Source organism: Staurois parvus, unplaced genomic scaffold (assembly GCF_062004578.1).
Source record: "Staurois parvus isolate SC_StPar_1 unplaced genomic scaffold, SC_StPar_1.0 ptg002048l, whole genome shotgun sequence".
NCBI classification, from domain to species: Eukaryota; Metazoa; Chordata; class Amphibia; order Anura; family Ranidae; genus Staurois; species Staurois parvus.
This window is the reverse complement of record NW_028319844.1, coordinates 32168-51464: the sequence shown is the minus strand read 5'-3', so window position 1 is coordinate 51464 and position 19297 is coordinate 32168. Positions and strand designations below refer to the sequence as shown.

General features: G+C 52.6%; 1 protein-coding gene across 1 annotated transcript; it reads left to right on the top strand.

Annotated features, from left to right (window-relative positions):
* Positions 1–503: 503 nt before the first annotated feature.
* On the top strand, positions 504–18967 carry LOC149432916 (uncharacterized). The gene is made up of 13 exons (XM_089664804.1): positions 504–2824; positions 3000–3413; positions 3491–3540; positions 7175–7256; positions 7758–7819; positions 15397–15530; positions 15751–15853; positions 17343–17409; positions 17582–17648; positions 17730–17832; positions 18005–18121; positions 18343–18402; positions 18504–18967. The coding sequence occupies exons 1-13, from the start codon at positions 2788–2790 to the stop codon at positions 18591–18593; spliced, it is 1386 nt and encodes a 461-aa protein (XP_089520930.1). The 5' UTR covers positions 504–2787; the 3' UTR covers positions 18594–18967.
* Positions 18968–19297: the final 330 nt, after the last annotated feature.

Genomic DNA, 19297 nt, shown 5'->3' with positions numbered 1-19297 from the left:
ACGCACAGGTCCGGTTCAGGGTGCACACGGTATACACACACAGGTCCGGTTCAGGGTGCACACGGTATACACACACAGGTCCGGTTCAGGCTGTACACGGTATACACACACAGGTCCGGTTCAGGCTGTACACGGTATACACACACAGGTCCGGTTCAGGGTGCACACGGTATACACACACAGGTCCGGTTCAGGGTGTGCACGGTATACACACACAGGTCCGGCTGTACACGGTATACACACACAGGTCCGGCTGTACACGGTATACACACACAGGTCCGGCTGTACACGGTATACACACACAGGTCCGGCTGTACACGGTATACACACACAGGTCCGGTTCAGGGTGTGCAGAGTGTACACGCACAGGTCAGGGCATGCACAGGGAGTGGTTGTGATGTGATTGTTGCAGTCAGTTGGGTGTGGAGTCACGGTGTGCCAGGTCGGTGTGCTGGGTGTGCACAGTAATGCGGTCACACAGGATTTTATGAGCAGTGCGCACATCGAGTGACGGGGAAAGTGATGGAGCGACAGTGAGAAAGAAGTCGTTCAGGAAATCCCAGTCTGATCTGTCTGCTACAGGTGTGTCCCTGTCTCACTGCAGCCTCCCTCTCTGGGGCCCAACACCTGATCTCTGCTGATCCCGGGACTAACATCTATCTTCAGGGATCGACAACCAGGAGCACCATCCATCTTCAGGGATCGACAACCAGGAGCACCATCCATCTTCAGGGATCGACAACCAGGAGCACCATCCATCTTCAGGGATCGACAACCAGGAGCACCATCCATCTTCAGGGATCGACGACCAGAAGCACCATCCATCTTCAGGGATCGACAACCAGAAGCACCATCCATCTTCAGGGATCAATGTCCAGCAGCACCATCCATCCTCAAGGATCGACGACCAGGAGCACCATCCATCTTCAGGGATCGACGACCAGAAGCACCATCCATCTTCAGGGATCGACGACCAGAAGCACCATCCATCTTCAGGGATCGACAACCAAGAGCACCATCCATCTTCAGGGATCGACGACCAGGAGCACCATCCATCTTCAAGGATTGACAACCAGGAGCACCATCCATCTTTAAAGATCGACCACCAGGAGCACCATCCATCTTTAAAGATCGACCACCAGGAGCACCATCCATCTTCAGGGATCGATGACCAGGAGCACCATCCATCTTCAAGGATCGACAACCAGGAGCACCATCCATCTTCAGGGATCGATGACCAGGAGCACCATCCATCTTCAGAGATCGACAACCAGGAGCACCATCCATCTTCAAGGATCAACAACCAGGAGCACCATCCATCTTCAGGGATCAACAACTAGGAGCACCATCCATCTTCAGGGATCGACAACCAGGAGCACCATCCATCTTCAGGGATCAACAACTAGGAGCACCATCCATCTTCAGGGATCGACAACCAGGAGCACCATCCATCTTTAAGGATCGACAACCAGGAGCACCATCCATCTTCAGGGATCAACAACCAGGAGCACCATCCATCTTAATGGACTGACCACTGCAAACCAGGAGCTCCATCCATCTTAATGGACTGACCACTGCAAACCAGGAGCTCCATCCATCTTAATGGACTGACCACTGCAAACCAGGAGCTCCATCCATCTTCAGCGACCGACCGTTGGCAATCAGGACGGCCATCCAACCTCAAGGCTGGTATTCTACACACAGGACCAACATCTTTCTCCTGGGTCAAATATCTGGAATTTAGGACTGCCATCTATTCTTTAATGATTGATATCCTTCATTCAAACATCAGCATCAAACATTTGACTATCTAATCACAGGACCATCTTCCACCTTCCAGGACTAATATTCTTCAATTTCAGCATCATTCTCCTGTGACTAGTATCTGGCCTTCTACCATCCATTTTCCAATCCCTCTCTGAGGGCCATAATTTGTCCAGCACACCAACCTACAAGGCTTTCTTACATTTCTCAGCTTCAGGGACCTCTACCCACCCCCCTTGACAAGTATTTGAGGATAAGGACCAGTACCTGTTTGCAGCCGCCTTCTCCTGGGGTCAGTTCTTGCATTTATGACTGCAATCTATCCTCAGGACCTCTGTCTGCCAGGACTGGTATCTTTCATTCAAAGGACATCATCCTTCCCTGACCTTTAGGTCCACCATATTCTCTGGACTGCCATCCATCTTCCAGGATTGGCATGTTTCTTGGACACCTAACTCGACCAAAGTCCAGCCCCTGAGGACCACCTATCTTTCCAGCTCACCATTCCTCAGGATTTGCATACATTCCCCAGGCTCTCCTCCAGGACATTGGTGAATTAGGAAGAAACTCCAGGAATACTGTCTCCTTCCAGCACCGTCTGGGGTTTATGTTACCGGAAGGTCCTTTATCTCTCTCTCTGGTCCTCCAACCCTTACCAGAAGCCACCACATTCCATTAAGAACCTTCAACTTCCTCCCATGATGTCCATTTGAACACCATACATGTTACATTTTCTGTGGACACCTATCTGGTATTAGCCCAGCCCCTGAGGACTACCTACCTGTCTAGCTCACCATCTTGTAAGGCCTACATACATCTCCCAGGCTCTCCTCCAGGACCAACACCCACCTCCCAGGACAATTGTGGATTAGGAGCAATCTCCGGGAATTCTGTCTTCTGTCACTTTCTGTGGTTTCTGTTACCAGTTTATCCTCCATCTTCTTCCCTGGACCTCCATCCTTTACCAGCGACCTCCATCTTCCCCTGAGAGCCTTCAGCCTCCTCCTAGGTTGTCCATTTGTGATGGGTGGTAACAGTGTAAAGAATGCTCCTGACACAGGTAAGTGATCTCCGCTGGCTCTCTTCGTTTTCAGTGTTCCGTCTGTCCATCTGCCTCCAGTTTTGTAATTTCTCCATGTCATGTGATGTCTGTGTTGTCTCTTTTACCCCCCCCCCTCCATGTTCCTCCTCTGAGCTCTTCATGGACAATGTGGTGGATGTTTTGTCTTTATCAGATGTCTCCGCAGCCCCAACGTCGCCTTCTCTGTACAAACCTCACCAAAGCCCTTCACAGACCCCCAGCCAGGAACTTTTCTACACACCTGTGGCTAGTCCTGAGCGCCGCCCCATTGACACAGGCCCTGCCCCCGAGGAGCCAAAGGCATCCAGTAACGAGCAGAAATACTTAGAGGGCTGGGGCGCCCCCTTTCACCGAGCTATGGAACAGATTCAGCAGGCGTCCCGCTCTTTGGATGAGATGCACAGCCAACTCAGGGGTCTCCTGGCCTCCGGAAATGGTAGCGATGGGCCCCGGATAGCGGCTTCCGCCCATGGCTGGGAGACTCGGCTCACAGAAGTCAGAAAAGAGCTAAAGTGTGGACTGAGGGAACTCGGGAACCTGAAGAGCCAGTATGAGGCCCTGAGTGCAGGTACTGCTGGAGGACAATGCTGTCCGCCATCTTTGCTGTATCCCTCTTGTCTCTGACCAATCCGCTGTCTCTTCCAGGAAAAGTACTGATGGTGGGAGCGGGGAGATCAGATTCCAAGGACAGTCAGGTGAGAGAGACACCAGGAAACCTATAGACCTGCATGGAACTCCTCCACATCACACAGACTGCTCCACCCTGCATTGTCCTCCTCCACATCACACAGACTGCTCCACCCTGCATGGAACTCCTCCACATCACACAGACTGCTCCACCCTGCATTGTCCTCCTCCACATCACACAGACTGCTCCACCCTGCATGGAACTCCTCCACATCACACAGACTGCTCCACCCTGCATTGTCCTCCTCCACATCACACAGACTGCTCCACCCTGCATGGAACTCCTCCACATCACACAGACTGCTCCACCCTGCATGGAACTCCTCCACATCACACAGACTGCTCCACCCTGCATGGAACTCCTCCACATCACACAGACTGCTCCACCCTGCATGGTCCTCCTCCACATCACACAGACTGCTCCACCCTGCATTGTCCTCCTCCACATCACACAGACTGCTCCACCCTGCATGGAACTCCTCCACATCACACAGACTGCTCCACCCTGCATGGTCCTCCTCCACATCACACAGACTGCTCCACCCTGCATGGAACTCCTCCACATCACACAGACTGCTCCACCCTGCATGGAACTCCTCCACATCACACAGACTGCTCCACCCTGCATGGTCCTCCTCCACATCACACAGACTGCTCCACCCTGCATGGTCCTCCTCCACATCACACAGACTGCTCCACCCTGCATGGAACTCCTCCACATCACACAGACTGCTCCACCCTGCATGGAACTCCTCCACATCACACAGACTGCTCCACCCTGCATGGTCCTCCTCCACATCACACAGACTGCTCCACCCTGCATGGAACTCCTCCACATCACACAGACTGCTCCACCCTGCATGGAACTCCTCCACATCACACAGACTGCCCCACCCTGCGTGGAACTCCTCCACATCACACAGACTGCTCCACCCTGCATGGAACTCCTCCACATCACACAGACTGCTCCACCCTGCATTGTCCTCCTCCACATCACACAGACTGCTCCACCCTGCATGGTCCTCCTCCACATCACACAGACTGCCCCACCCTGCGTGGAACTCCTCCACATCACACAGACTGCTCCACCCTGCATGGAACTCCTCCACATCACACAGACTGCTCCACCCTGCATGGAACTCCTCCACATCACACAGACTGCTCCACCCTGCGTGGAACTCCTCCACATCACACAGACTGCTCCACCCTGCATTGTCCTCCTCCACATCACACAGACTGCTCCACCCTGCATGGTCCTCCTCCACATCACACAGACTGCCCCACCCTGCGTGGAACTCCTCCACATCACACAGACTGCTCCACCCTGCATTGTCCTCCTCCACATCACACAGACTGCTCCACCCTGCATTGTCCTCCTCCACATCACACAGACTGCTCCACCCTGCGTGGAACTCCTCCACATTACACAGACTGCTCCACCCTGCATGGTCCTCCTCCACATCACACAGACTGCTCCACCCTGCATGGAACTCCTCCACATTACACAGACTGCTCCACCCTGCATTGTCCTCCTCCACATCACACAGACTGCTCCACCCTGCGTGGAACTCCTCCACATTACACAGACTGCTCCACCCTGCATGGTCCTCCTCCACATCACACAGACTGCTCCACCCTGCATTGTCCTCCTCCACATCACACAGACTGCTCCACCCTGCATGGAACTCCTCCACATCACACAGACTGCTCCACCCTGCATGGTCCTCCTCCACATCACACAGACTGCCCCACCCTGCATGGAACTCCTCCACATCACACAGACTGCTCCACCCTGCGTGGAACTCCTCCACATCACACAGACTGCTCCACCCTGCATTGTCCTCCTCCACATCACACAGACTGCTCCACCCTGCATGGTCCTCCTCCACATCACACAGACTGCTCCACCCTGCATGGAACTCCTCCACATCACACAGACTGCTCCACCCTGCATGGAACTCCTCCACATCACACAGACTGCTCCACCCTGCATGGTCCTCCTCCACATCACACAGACTGCTCCACCCTGCATGGAACTCCTCCACATCACACAGACTGCTCCACCCTGCATGGAACTCCTCCACATCACACAGACTGCCCCACCCTGCGTGGAACTCCTCCACATCACACAGACTGCTCCACCCTGCATGGAACTCCTCCACATCACACAGACTGCTCCACCCTGCATTGTCCTCCTCCACATCACACAGACTGCTCCACCCTGCATGGTCCTCCTCCACATCACACAGACTGCCCCACCCTGCGTGGAACTCCTCCACATCACACAGACTGCTCCACCCTGCATGGAACTCCTCCACATCACACAGACTGCTCCACCCTGCATTGTCCTCCTCCACATCACACAGACTGCTCCACCCTGCATGGTCCTCCTCCACATCACACAGACTGCTCCACCCTGCATGGTCCTCCTCCACATCACACAGACTGCTCCACCCTGCATGGAACTCCTCCACATCACACAGACTGCCCCACCCTGCGTGGAACTCCTCCACATCACACAGACTGCTCCACCCTGCATTGTCCTCCTCCACATCACACAGACTGCTCCACCCTGCATGGTCCTCCTCCACATCACACAGACTGCTCCACCCTGCATGGAACTCCTCCACATTACACAGACTGCTCCACCCTGCATTGTCCTCCTCCACATCACACAGACTGCTCCACCCTGCGTGGAACTCCTCCACATTACACAGACTGCTCCACCCTGCATGGTCCTCCTCCACATCACACAGACTGCTCCACCCTGCATGGAACTCCTCCACATTACACAGACTGCTCCACCCTGCATGGTCCTCCTCCACATCACACAGACTGCTCCACCCTGCGTGGAACTCCTCCACATCACACAGACTGCTCCACCCTGCATTGTCCTCCTCCACATCACACAGACTGCTCCACCCTGCATGGAACTCCTCCACATCACACAGACTGCTCCACCCTGCATGGTCCTCCTCCACATCACACAGACTGCCCCACCCTGCATGGAACTCCTCCACATCACACAGACTGCTCCACCCTGCGTGGAACTCCTCCACATCACACAGACTGCTCCACCCTGCATTGTCCTCCTCCACATCACACAGACTGCTCCACCCTGCGTGGAACTCCTCCACATTACACAGACTGCTCCACCCTGCATGGTCCTCCTCCACATCACACAGACTGCTCCACCCTGCATGGAACTCCTCCACATTACACAGACTGCTCCACCCTGCATGGTCCTCCTCCACATCACACAGACTGCTCCACCCTGCATTGTCCTCCTCCACATCACACAGACTGCTCCACCCTGCGTGGAACTCCTCCACATCACACAGACTGCTCCACCCTGCATGGAACTCCTCCACATCACACAGACTGCTCCACCCTGCATGGTCCTCCTCCACATTACACAGACTGCTCCACCCTGCATGGTCCTCCTCCACATTACACAGACTGCTCCACCCTGCATTGTCCTCCTCCACATCACACAGACTGCTCCACCCTGCATGGTCCTCCTCCACATCACACAGACTGCTCCACCCTTCATGAGAAGTATCCCATAATACATTTCCCCCCACCCCTCAGAGGGGCACACAATGACCTCACAGACCACTCTGACCAATCTCTGTCTGACAGGAGGAGCTCACAGAGGTGCCAGATGACCCGGAACCCTGGAGACCCTCCCAGGAGGACAACAGGGAGAAGCAGAGACTGCGAGGTGAGAGGTCGGGTGCTGTACTTGAAGGAGGGATGCTCTGCAGGGGAGGGGCTTCACAGGAGAGATACACTGCATACAGATCCACGGGGGAGGGACGCTGTGCAGGGGAGGGGCTCCACAGGGGAGATACACTGCATATAGACCCACAGGGGAGGGACACTGTGCAGGGGAGGGGCTCCACAGGGGAGATACACTGCATATAGACCCACAGGGGAGGGACACTGTGCAGGGGAGGGGCTCCACAGGGGAGATACACTGCAGAGGGGTAATGATCCATGGGAGAGGGATGCTCTGCAGGGGAGGGGCTCCACAGGGGAATTACAATGCAGAGGGGTAAAGGTCCATGGGGGAGGGATGCTCTGCAGCTGGAGAGTGGCTCTGCAGTGATAGGCCCGGATCTGTGTCCTGGCAGGAAATGGGGGATGAGTTCCTGCACCGGGGGGTATGGAACTGTTCCAGGCAGTCTGTGTATATACTCAGCACTCTGCTCTCTCCTCCCAGATCGGGTGCATCAGCTGGAGAAGGAGAACGTCACCCTGACCCAGAGAATCATTGAGCTGCAGGTGAGACGTGTACTACAATACACCATCCCACTGTATTACAACGTACCACCCCCATACTACAATACACCACCCTCATACTACAATACACCACCCTCATACTACAATGCTCCTCCCAATGTACTACAGTACACCATCTACATACTACAATGCAACATCCCCTGTACTAAAATGCACCACCCCATGGACTACAATACACCACCCCCATACTACAATACACCACCCCACTATACTTCAAGTATACTCACCTTCTATAATACACGGCTCCACCAATGAGAGGAAGACTCTGAGAACCCATCAGATCCCAATGGGGAGGGATCTCCTGCTGGATCTCTATACTGACATGGACGGGGGATGGGTGAGGAACGTAAGGACGCCCCATCATTGGATGGAAATGATGGACCTACAGAGGACTGAATTCACAGACACCCCGAAAATCAAAGTGAAGAAATGATGCAGCAGGCGAGTCCATGTTGGTGAAATGTCATTGCAGCAACTCAGAATGGCCCTCAGTAGTCTGTGTGGCCCCCACGTGCTTGTATGCATCCCTGACAACGTCGGGGGAGGGTCCTAATGAGACCACGGATGGTGTCCTGGGGGATTTCCTCCCAGATCTGGACCAGGGTGTCACTGAGCTCCTGGACAGTCTGAGGTGCAACCTGGTGGCGTCGGATGGAACAAAACATGACATCCCAGAGGGGTTCTATTGGATTTAGGTCAGGCGAGCGTGGGGGCCATTCAATGGTATCAATTCCTTCATCCTCCAGGAACTGCCTGCATACTCCCCCCACATGAGACCGGGCATTGTCTGCACCAGGAGGAACCCAGGACCCACCGCACCAGGAGGAACCCAGAACCCACTGCACCAGGAGGAACCCGGGACCCACTGCACCAGGAGGAACCCAGGACCCCCTGCACCAGAAGGAACCCAGGACACACCGCACCAGGAGGAACCCAGGACCCACCGCACCAGGAGGAACCCAGGACCCACCGCACCAGGAGGAACCCAGGACCCACTGCACCAGGAGGAACCCAGGACCCACTGCATCAGGAGGAACCCAGAACCCACCGCACCAGGAGGAACCCAGGACCCACCGCACCAGTAGGAACCCAGGACCCACCGCACCAGGAGGAATCCAGGACCCACTGCATCAGGAGGAACCCAGGATCCCCTGCACCAGGAGGAACCCAGAACCCACTGCACCAGCGTAAGGTCTGACAATGGGTCCAAGGATTTTATCCCGATACCTAATAACAGTCAGAGGGCCATTGTGTAGCCTGTAGAGGTCTGTGTGTCCCTCCATGGAGATGCCCCCCAGACCATCACTGACCCACCACCAAAACGGTCATGCTGAACCATCTAACAGGCAGCAGAACGTTCTCCACGGCTTCTCCAGACCCTTTCACGTCTGTCACATGTGCTCAGGGGGAACCTGCTCTCATCTGTGAGAAGCACAGGGTGCCAGTGGTGGACCTGACAATTCTGGGGTTCAATGGCAAATGCCAACTCAACTCAATGGTGCTGGGCAGTGAGCACAGGGTCAACTAGAGGATGTCGGGCCCTCAGGCCACCCTCATGAAGTCTGTTTCTGATTGTTTGGTCAGAGACATTCACACCAGTGGCCTGCTGGAGGTCATTTTGTAGGGCTCTGGCAGAGCTCATCCTGTTCCTCTTTGCACAAAGGAGCAGATACCGGTCCTGCTGATGGGTTAAGGACCTTCTACGTCCCTGTCCAGCCCTCCTAGAGGAACTGCCTGTCTCCTGGAATCTCCTCCATGCTCCCATCTCCTGGAATCTCCTCCATGCTCTTGTCTCCTGGAATCTCCTCCATGCTCCCGTCTCCTGGAATCTCCTCCATGCTCTCGTCTCCTGGAACCTCCTCCATGCTTCCATCTCCTGGAATCTCCTCCGTGCTCTTGTCTCCTGGAATCTCCTCCATGCTTCCATCTCCTGGAATCTCCTCCATGCTCCCATCTCCTGGAATCTCCTCCATGCTCTTGTCTCCTGGAATCTCCTCCATGCTCCCGTCTCCTGGAATCTCCTCCATGCTCTCGTCTCCTGGAATCTCCTCCATGCTTCCATCTCCTGGAATCTCCTCCATGCTCTCGTCTCCTGGAATCTCCTCCGTGCTCTTGTCTCCTGGAATCTCCTCCATGCTCTTGTCTCCTGGAATCTCCTCCGTGCTCTTGTCTCCTGGAATCTCCTCCGTGCTCTTGTCTCCTGGAATCTCCTCCATGCTCTTGTCTCCTGGAATCTCCTCCGTGCTCTTGTCTCCTGGAATCTCCTCCATGCTCTTGTCTCCTGGAATCTCCTCCATGCTCTTGTCTCCTGGAATCTCCTCCGTGCTCTTGAGCCTGTGCTGGGAGACACAGCAACCTTCTGGCAATGGAACGTATTGATGTGCCATCCTGGAGGAGTTGGACTGCCTGTACAACCTCTGTAGGGTCCAGGTTTGGCCTCATGCTACCAGTAGTGACACTGACCCGAGCCAAATGCAAAACGAGTGAAAAACAGTCAGAAAAGATGAGGAGGGAAAAAATATCAGTGGCCTCCACCTGTAAAACCATTCCTGTTTTGGGGGTCGTCTCATTGTTGCCCATCTAGTGCACCTGTTGGTGATTTCATTGACACCAAAGCAGCTGAAACTGATTACCGCCCCCCTCTGCGACTTCCCTGACCAGATCAATATCCCAGGAGTGTCATCGATTTGATGCAACTCGGATTACAAAGTCTGCCTGCAATTTTTTTGAGCCATGTACAATATACCTCCCCACTGTACTACAAAAGACCATCCATCTGTGCTACAATACACCACCCCTCTCTACTATAGTATACCGACCCTCTATACTACAATATACCACCCCATTATACTTCAACATACTCCTGCTCTGTACTATAATACACCACCCCTCTATACTACAATTTACTATTACTCTGTACTACAATACACCACTCCACTATATACTACCCAGTATACTGACCCCTTATACTACAATACACCACCTATACTACCATACCTTTTCACCATCTCACTATACTGCTTAACCACCAAATTACACCTCATTACACCTTGGATGGCGCTCTCTGTTGTGTCAGATGATCTCCTCTCCTTGGATGGCGCTCTCTGTTGTATCAGATGATCTCCTCTCCTTGGATGGCGCTCACTGTTGTGTCAGATGTTCTCCTCTCCTTGGATGGCGCTCACTGTTGTGTCAGATGATCTCCTCTCTTTGGATGGCGCTCTCTGTTGTATCAGATGTTCTGCTCTCCTTGGATGGCGCTCACTGTTGTGTCAGATGATCTCCTCTCTTTGGATGGCGCTCACTGTTGTATCAGATGATCTCCTCTCCTTGGATGGCGCTCACTGTTGTGTCAGATGTTCTGCTCTCCTTGGATGGCGCTCTCTGTTGTATCAGATGATCTCCTCTCCTTGGATGGCGCTCACTGTTGTGTCAGATGTTCTGCTCTCCTTGGATGGCGCTCTCTGTTGTATCAGATGATCTCCTCTCCTTGGATGGCGCTCTCTGTTGTGTCAGATGTTCTGCTCTCCTTGGATGGCGCTCACTGTTGTGTCAGATGATCTCCTCTCCTTGGATGGCGCTCTCTGTTGTATCAGATGATCTCCTCTCCTTGGATGGCGCTCACTGTTGTGTCAGATGATCTCCTCTCCTTGGATGGCGCTCTCTGTTGTATCAGATGATCTCCTCTCCTTGGATGGCGCTCTCTGTTGTGTCAGATGATCTCCTCTCCTTGGATGGCGCTCTCTGTTGTGTCAGATGATCTCCTCTCCTTGGATGGCGCTCTCTGTTGTGTCAGATGTTCTGCTCTCCTTGGATGGCGCTCTCTGTTGTATCAGATGATCTCCTCTCCTTGGATGGCGCTCACTGTTGTATCAGATGATCTCCTCTCCTTGGATGGCGCTCTCTGTTGTGTCAGATGTTCTGCTCTCCTTGGATGGCGCTCTCTGTTGTGTCAGATGATCTCCTCTCCTTGGATGACGCTCTCTGTTGTATCAGATGATCTGCTCTCCTTGGATGGCGCTCACTGTTGTGTCAGATGTTCTGCTCTCCTTGGATGGCGCTCTCTGTTGTATCAGATGTTCTGCTCTCCTTGGATGGCGCTCACTGTTGTATCAGATGTTCTGCTCTCCTTGGATGGCGCTCACTGTTGTGTCAGATGTTCTGCTCTCCTTGGATGGCGCTCTCTGTTGTATCAGATGTTCTGCTCTCCTTGGATGGCGCTCACTGTTGTGTCAGATGATCTGCTCTCCTTGGATGGCGCTCACTGTTGTATCAGATGATCTCCTCTCCTTGGATGGCGCTCACTGTTGTATCAGATGTTCTGCTCTCCTTGGATGGCGCTCACTGTTGTCTCAGATGATCTGCTCTCCTTGGATGGCGCTCACTGTTGTGTCAGATGATCTCCTCTCCTTGGATGGCGCTCTCTGTTGTATCAGATGATCTCCTCTCCTTGGATGGCGCTCACTGTTGTGTCAGATGTTCTGCTCTCCTTGGATGGCGCTCTCTGTTGTGTCAGATGTTCTGCTCTCCTTGGATGGCGCTCTCTGTTGTGTCAGATGTTCTGCTCTCCTTGGATGGCGCTCTCTGTTGTGTCAGATGTTCTGCTCTCCTTGGATGGCGCTCTCTGTTGTATCAGATGTTCTGCTCTCCTTGGATGGCGCTCTCTGTTGTGTCAGATGTTCTGCTCTCCTTGGATGGCGCTCTCTGTTGTGTCAGATGATCTGCTCTCCTTGGATGGCGCTCAATGTTGTATCAGATGTTCTGCTCTCCTTGGATGGCGCTCTCTGTTGTGTCAGATGTTCTGCTCTCCTTGGATGGCGCTCACTGTTGTATCAGATGATCTCCTCTCCTTGGATGGCGCTCACTGTTGTGTCAGATGTTCTGCTCTCCTTGGATGGCGCTCACTGTTGTATCAGATGATCTCCTCTCCTTGGATGGCGCTCTCTGTTGTGTCAGATGATCTGCTCTCCTTGGATGGCGCTCTCTGTTGTATCAGATGTTCTGCTGTCCTTGGATGGCGCTCTCTGTTGTGTCAGATGTTCTGCTCTCCTTGGATGGCGCTCACTGTTGTGTCAGATGTTCTGCTCTCCTTGGATGGCGCTCTCTGTTGTATCAGATGATCTCCTCTCCTTGGATGGCGCTCTCTGTTGTGTCAGATGATCTCCTCTCCTTGGATGGCGCTCTCTGTTGTGTCAGATGATCTCCTCTCCTTGGATGGCGCTCTCTGTTGTGTCAGATGTTCTGCTCTCCTTGGATGGCGCTCTCTGTTGTATCAGATGATCTCCTCTCCTTGGATGGCGCTCACTGTTGTATCAGATGATCTCCTCTCCTTGGATGGCGCTCTCTGTTGTGTCAGATGTTCTGCTCTCCTTGGATGGCGCTCTCTGTTGTGTCAGATGATCTCCTCTCCTTGGATGACGCTCTCTGTTGTATCAGATGATCTGCTCTCCTTGGATGGCGCTCACTGTTGTGTCAGATGTTCTGCTCTCCTTGGATGGCGCTCTCTGTTGTATCAGATGTTCTGCTCTCCTTGGGTGGCGCTCTCTGTTGTATCAGATGTTCTGCTCTCCTTGGATGGCGCTCACTGTTGTATCAGATGTTCTGCTCTCCTTGGATGGCGCTCACTGTTGTGTCAGATGTTCTGCTCTCCTTGGATGGCGCTCTCTGTTGTATCAGATGTTCTGCTCTCCTTGGATGGCGCTCACTGTTGTGTCAGATGTTCTGCTCTCCTTGGATGGCGCTCTCTGTTGTGTCAGATGATCTGCTCTCCTTGGATGGCGCTCACTGTTGTATCAGATGTTCTGCTCTCCTTGGATGGCGCTCTCTGTTGTGTCAGATGTTCTGCTCTCCTTGGATGGCGCTCTCTGTTGTGTCAGATGATCTGCTCTCCTTGGATGGCGCTCACTGTTGTGTCAGATGATCTCCTCTCCTTGGATGGCGCTCTCTGTTGTATCAGATGATCTCCTCTCCTTGGATGGCGCTCACTGTTGTGTCAGATGTTCTGCTCTCCTTGGATGGCGCTCTCTGTTGTATCAGATGTTCTGCTCTCCTTGGATGGCGCTCACTGTTGTGTCAGATGTTCTGCTCTCCTTGGATGGCGCTCACTGTTGTGTCAGATGTTCTGCTCTCCTTGGATGGCGCTCACTGTTGTATCAGATGTTCTGCTCTCTTTGGATGGCGCTCACTGTTGTGTCAGATGTTCTGCTCTCCTTGGATGGCGCTCACTGTTGTGTCAGATGTTCTGCTCTCCTTGGATGGCGCTCACTGTTGTATCAGATGTTCTGCTCTCCTTGGATGGCGCTCTCTGTTGTGTCAGATGTTCTGCTCTCCTTGGATGGCGCTCTCTGTTGTGTCAGATGATCTGCTCTCCTTGGATGGCGCTCTCTGTTGTATCAGATGTTCTGCTCTCCTTGGATGGCGCTCTCTGTTGTATCAGATGTTCTGCTCTCCTTGGATGGCGCTCAATGTTGTATCAGATGTTCTGCTCTCCTTGGATGGCGCTCACTGTTGTGTCAGATGATCTCCTCTCCTTGGATGGCGCTCTCTGTTGTATCAGATGATCTCCTCTCCTTGGATGGCGCTCACTGTTGTGTCAGATGTTCTGCTCTCCTTGGATGGCGCTCTCTGTTGTTTCAGATGTTCTACTCTCGTTGGATGGCGCTCACTGTTGTATCAGATGTTCTGCTCTCCTTGGATGGCGCTCTCTGTTGTATCAGATGTTCTGCTCTCCTTGGATGGCGCTCACTGTTGTATCAGATGTTCTGCTCTCCTTGGATGGCGCTCACTGTTGTATCAGATGATCTCCTCTCCTTGGATGGCGCTCTCTGTTGTATCAGATGTTCTGCTCTCCTTGGATGGCGCTCACTGTTGTATCAGATGATCTCCTCTCCTTGGATGGCGCTCACTGTTGTATCAGATGTTCTGCTCTCCTTGGATGGCGCTCTCTGTTGTATCAGATTATCTCCTCTCCTTGGATGGCGCTCTCTGTTGTATCAGATTATCTCCTCTCCTTGGATGGCGCTCTCTGTTGTATCAGATGTTCTGCTCTCCTTGGATGGCGCTCTCTGTTGTATCAGATGTTCTGCTCTCCTTGGATGGCGCTCACTGTTGTATCAGATGTTCTGCTCTCCTTGGATGGCGCTCTCTGTTGTGTCAGATGATCTGCTCTCCTTGGATGGCGCTCTCTGTTGTATCAGATGATCTCCTCTCCTTGGATGGCACTCACTGTTGTATCAGATGTTCTGCTCTCCTTGGATGGCGCTCTCTGTTGTATCAGATGATCTGCTCTCCTTGGATGGCGCTCTCTGTTGTGTCAGATGATCTCCTCTCCTTGGATGGCGCTCTCTGTTGTATCAGATGATCTGCTCTCCTTGGATGGCGCTCTCTGTTGTGTCAGATGATCTCCTCTCCTTGGATGGCACTCACTGTTGTATCAGATGTTCTGCTCTCCTTGGATGGCGCTCTCTGTTGTATCAGATGTTCTGCTTTCCTTGGATGGTGCAGAAATTAAAATGGCAACATCCTGACATTGTTGACATCTATTTCTTTTTCTTCCACAGGGTGAGGTGCAGGATCTGAACCTACTCCAGTCTGACCTCCGCACTGCTGTAGCTGTAGCAGAGAGATTTCGGGAGGAAGCCCAGGAGAAGCTGGAGAGGAGTGAGAAAGAGAGCAAGAGGTTACGAACAAAGGGGTGAGTGGGGAGAAATATGATAGATGGGGTTCTGTAATTGGAGGTTCAGATGGGATTGGATTGGCATTGAGCAGTAAAGATATGTGGCCTGATGAGAGATTGGACAGTATGGAGAGAGTTGTGTGATCTGGTCAGAGGATGGACACAGAGGATGATGTAAATTATGTATGAAGAAGCAGATAGAGATAAATTACTGAGTGCTCAATTTATTATATTACAGGTCAGACACCGTAGACTGGGTAGAGACCTCCCCTGTGAATGGCACTGTCCAAGGATACCGCAGCCTCCCTCGGGGTGTCATCCTCTCCTCACTAAGGGTCAATGTATGAGTCACTACTTCCTCACTTCACTGTCTTTCATCCCCACATTTGTTTTCTCCATCACCCCCCACCATCTTCCTTCCCCCCCTACCCCCATAATCTACCATGCTTCCCTCCCTACCTCCATAACCTACCTTCCTTCCTAACCCCCGATATATCCCCTGCCTTCCTTCCTTCCCTCCCTACCAACGTACCCTACTGTACTTCCTACTCCTCAGTCCATCTCCAGCCTTCCTTCCCTCCCTACCAACGTACCCTACCTTACTTCCCAATCCTCAGTCCATCTCCAGCCTTCCTTCCCTCCCTACCTTCATAACCTACCTTCATTCCTAACCCCAGATATATCCCCTGCCTTCCTTCCTTGCCTCTCTACCCACATCACTTACCTTCCTTCCCTCCCTGCCTCCTTCACCCACCTTCCTTCCTTCCAAACCCTCATAACCTAACTTCCTTCCCTCCCTACCAACGTACCCTACTGTACTTCCTACTCTTCAGTCCATCTCCAGCCTTCCTTCCTTCCAAACCCCTATCACCAACCTTCCTTCCCTCCCTACCCCCATAACCTACCTTCCTTCCCTCCCTACCCACATCACTTACCTTCCTTCCCTCCCTGCCTCCTTCACCCACCTTCCTTCCTTCCAAACCCCTATCACCCACCTTTCTTTCCTCCCTACCAATGTACCCTACCTTACTTCCCAATCCTCAGTCCATCTCCAGCCATCCTTCCCTCCCTACCTTCATAACCTACCTTCATTCCTAACCCCGGATATATCCCCTGCCTTCCTTACTTCCCTCCCTACCAACATACCCTACCATACTTCCCAATCCTCAGTCCATCTCCAGCCATCCTTCCCTCCCTACCTTCATAACCTACCTTCATTCCTAACCCCGGATATATCCCCTGCCTTCCTTACTTCCCTCCCTACCAACATACCCTACCATACTTCCCAATCCTCAGTCCATCTGGAGCCATCCTTCCCTCCATACCTTCATAACCTACCTTCTTTCCTAACCCCGGATATATCCCCTGCCTTCCTTACTTCCCTCCCTACCAACGTACCCTACCTTACTTCCTAATCCTCAGTCCATCTCCAGCCTTCCTTCCCTTGTTACCTTCATAACATACCTTACTTCCCTCCCTACCCACATCACTTACCTTCCTTCCTTCTCTACCTCCTTCACCCACCTTCCTTCCTTCCAAACCCCTATCACCCACCTTCCTTCCCTCCCTACCCCCATAACTCATCTTCCTTCTGTCCTTAAACCCATAACTTATCTTCCCTCCCTACCTCCATCTCCCACCTTCCTTCCCTCCCTACCCCCATCACCTACCTTTCTTCCCTAACTCCATTACCCACCTTCTTTCCCTCCCTACCCCCATCACCTACCTTTCTTCCCTAACTCCATTACTCACCTTCTTTCCCTCCCTACCCCCATCACCCACCTTCCTTCCCTCCTGCCATATTAATTCTTATGTCTTCCTCCTTTGCAGGACCCAATTGTGAAGTCCAGCAGCCTCATGAGTGTCCCCCCCAGGGGTTCCTCCTCCCCGGACTCAGGTATGGGTGAGTGTGGCTCGGTGTAGGCTGGGTGTAGTAGTCCTTTTCCTTGTATCCATCCCTGGCCTGCTGATCCTATGCTTGTTTGTGGTATTTCTGGGGCCAGTCCTGCAGTTCCTTTTCCCTCTGTAGAGATACCATTGTACATTTATGTCTGCCCTTCCTCTGTCAGATGCAGCGTCGGCCCGCAAGGAGCGCAGAGGAAGTCTAGAGACATTGCTGAACCAATCTAAAGCCACGTACGTCCTTCACGTCTCATACCACCAACCAGTAATTATCCCAAGGGACCTCTTATCCATTTCTTCATCTTCTTCCTGCAGTGAGAATCTGACTGAAGATTCTGGGTCCTTCCTGCGCCGATATGGTGGCTCCAAGAGAGGGGTCTTCCTGCGCTGGGCACAAGACCGTACCTGTGGCTATAAGGTAGGCAAGAAGCTATGAAATATGTTCTTTGCAAGGCGTGAGATCATTACCTTGAGGCAGGGTGGGATTCTTTGCAGTGGCCTTGGGATAATCTGCACAAGGTGGGGGAGATGCAGATGTGATGGCTTTTCAAGGTCTTATCACACAGGCTGACCACATCTACTTTTTGCAGCATGTGGTCATTACAAACTTCAGCACCTCCTGGGTAGATGGCATGGCTCTGTGCGCACTCCTGCACTCCTACCTCCCGCAGAGGATCCCCTATAACCAGCTGCGCCCTCTGGAGAAGGTAAGACCCTCCCTATTGCCCTCATAAATAAATTTCACATCTCTGAATTTCGAAAGCTGGAGAACAGGTGGGGCCGTTGCCCATAACAACCAATCCAGTTGCTTCTAGAAGGATAAGCAGAAATTGGTTTTGGGGGTAGTCAGCAGCTGCACTTTTTCTCTGGCCTCTTGTGAACCTCCCCTCTGTTGGCCTCCACTTCACAACCTCCTCCTTTTCCTCAGAGGAAGAATCTCCAGTTGGCGTTCCAGGTAGCGGAGAGTGTTGGAATCACCCCTCTCTTGGTAAGTCTTCCTTTTATTACCCCCGACCACCACCTTCCCCGCACACAGCAGCGACCTCCCCCACCCCTTCTAATCTGCAGTCTACTCCTTCTTTCCGGCAGACCGTAGATCACATGCTCCAGACGCAGGGTCCCGATTGGCAGAAAGTTCTTCTCTATGTTGAATCCATTTACCAGAAATTTGAGGCATGAAGATGGAAATCGGTTCTGGATTGTCCACCATGGCCTGATGGATCCAGAAGATGGACTGAGATTATTTCCTGCTCTGTGATTGGATGGAATTATCTGCTGTGAAAGTTCCTTTATTTAGGGGTGGTGTCAATCTACATCATGTACGTCTGATAAACGTCCGGCCGGGTGAACAGCAGATTATGTGATTGGCTGCCTCGTTACATTATGATTGGACTTGGACTCTTGGACGTTGTCTGTGCAGTATTTCATATTATAAACTGACTTGTTCAGTACCAGAAATGGTTCTTGTCTCATATCCCCTCCCCCATGTAATGCCTCCTTTATCGTCTCCTCGGTCAGATATTTTATAGTAAAGAAAAGATTATCCCAATAGACACTCGGCTGTCTACACAGAATATGACAGAATGAAAGATGGTGGATGTCTAAAAAGATGAGTTATGTGAGGTGACACCAATCTGGATGACAAATAATATTCAGTTGTGTCTGTACTGGGGGAGAAAGATGGGGGGGATGTCTGTGTACTGGGAGAGAAGGATCGGGGGGGCATCTATGTACTGGGAGAGAAGGATCGGGGGACATCTGTGTACTGGGAAAGAAGGATCAGGTGCTGTCTGTACTGGGAAAGAAGGATCAGGGGGTGTCTGTACTGGGAAAGAAGGATCAGGTGGTGTCTGTACTGGGAGAGAAGGATCAGGGGGTGTCTG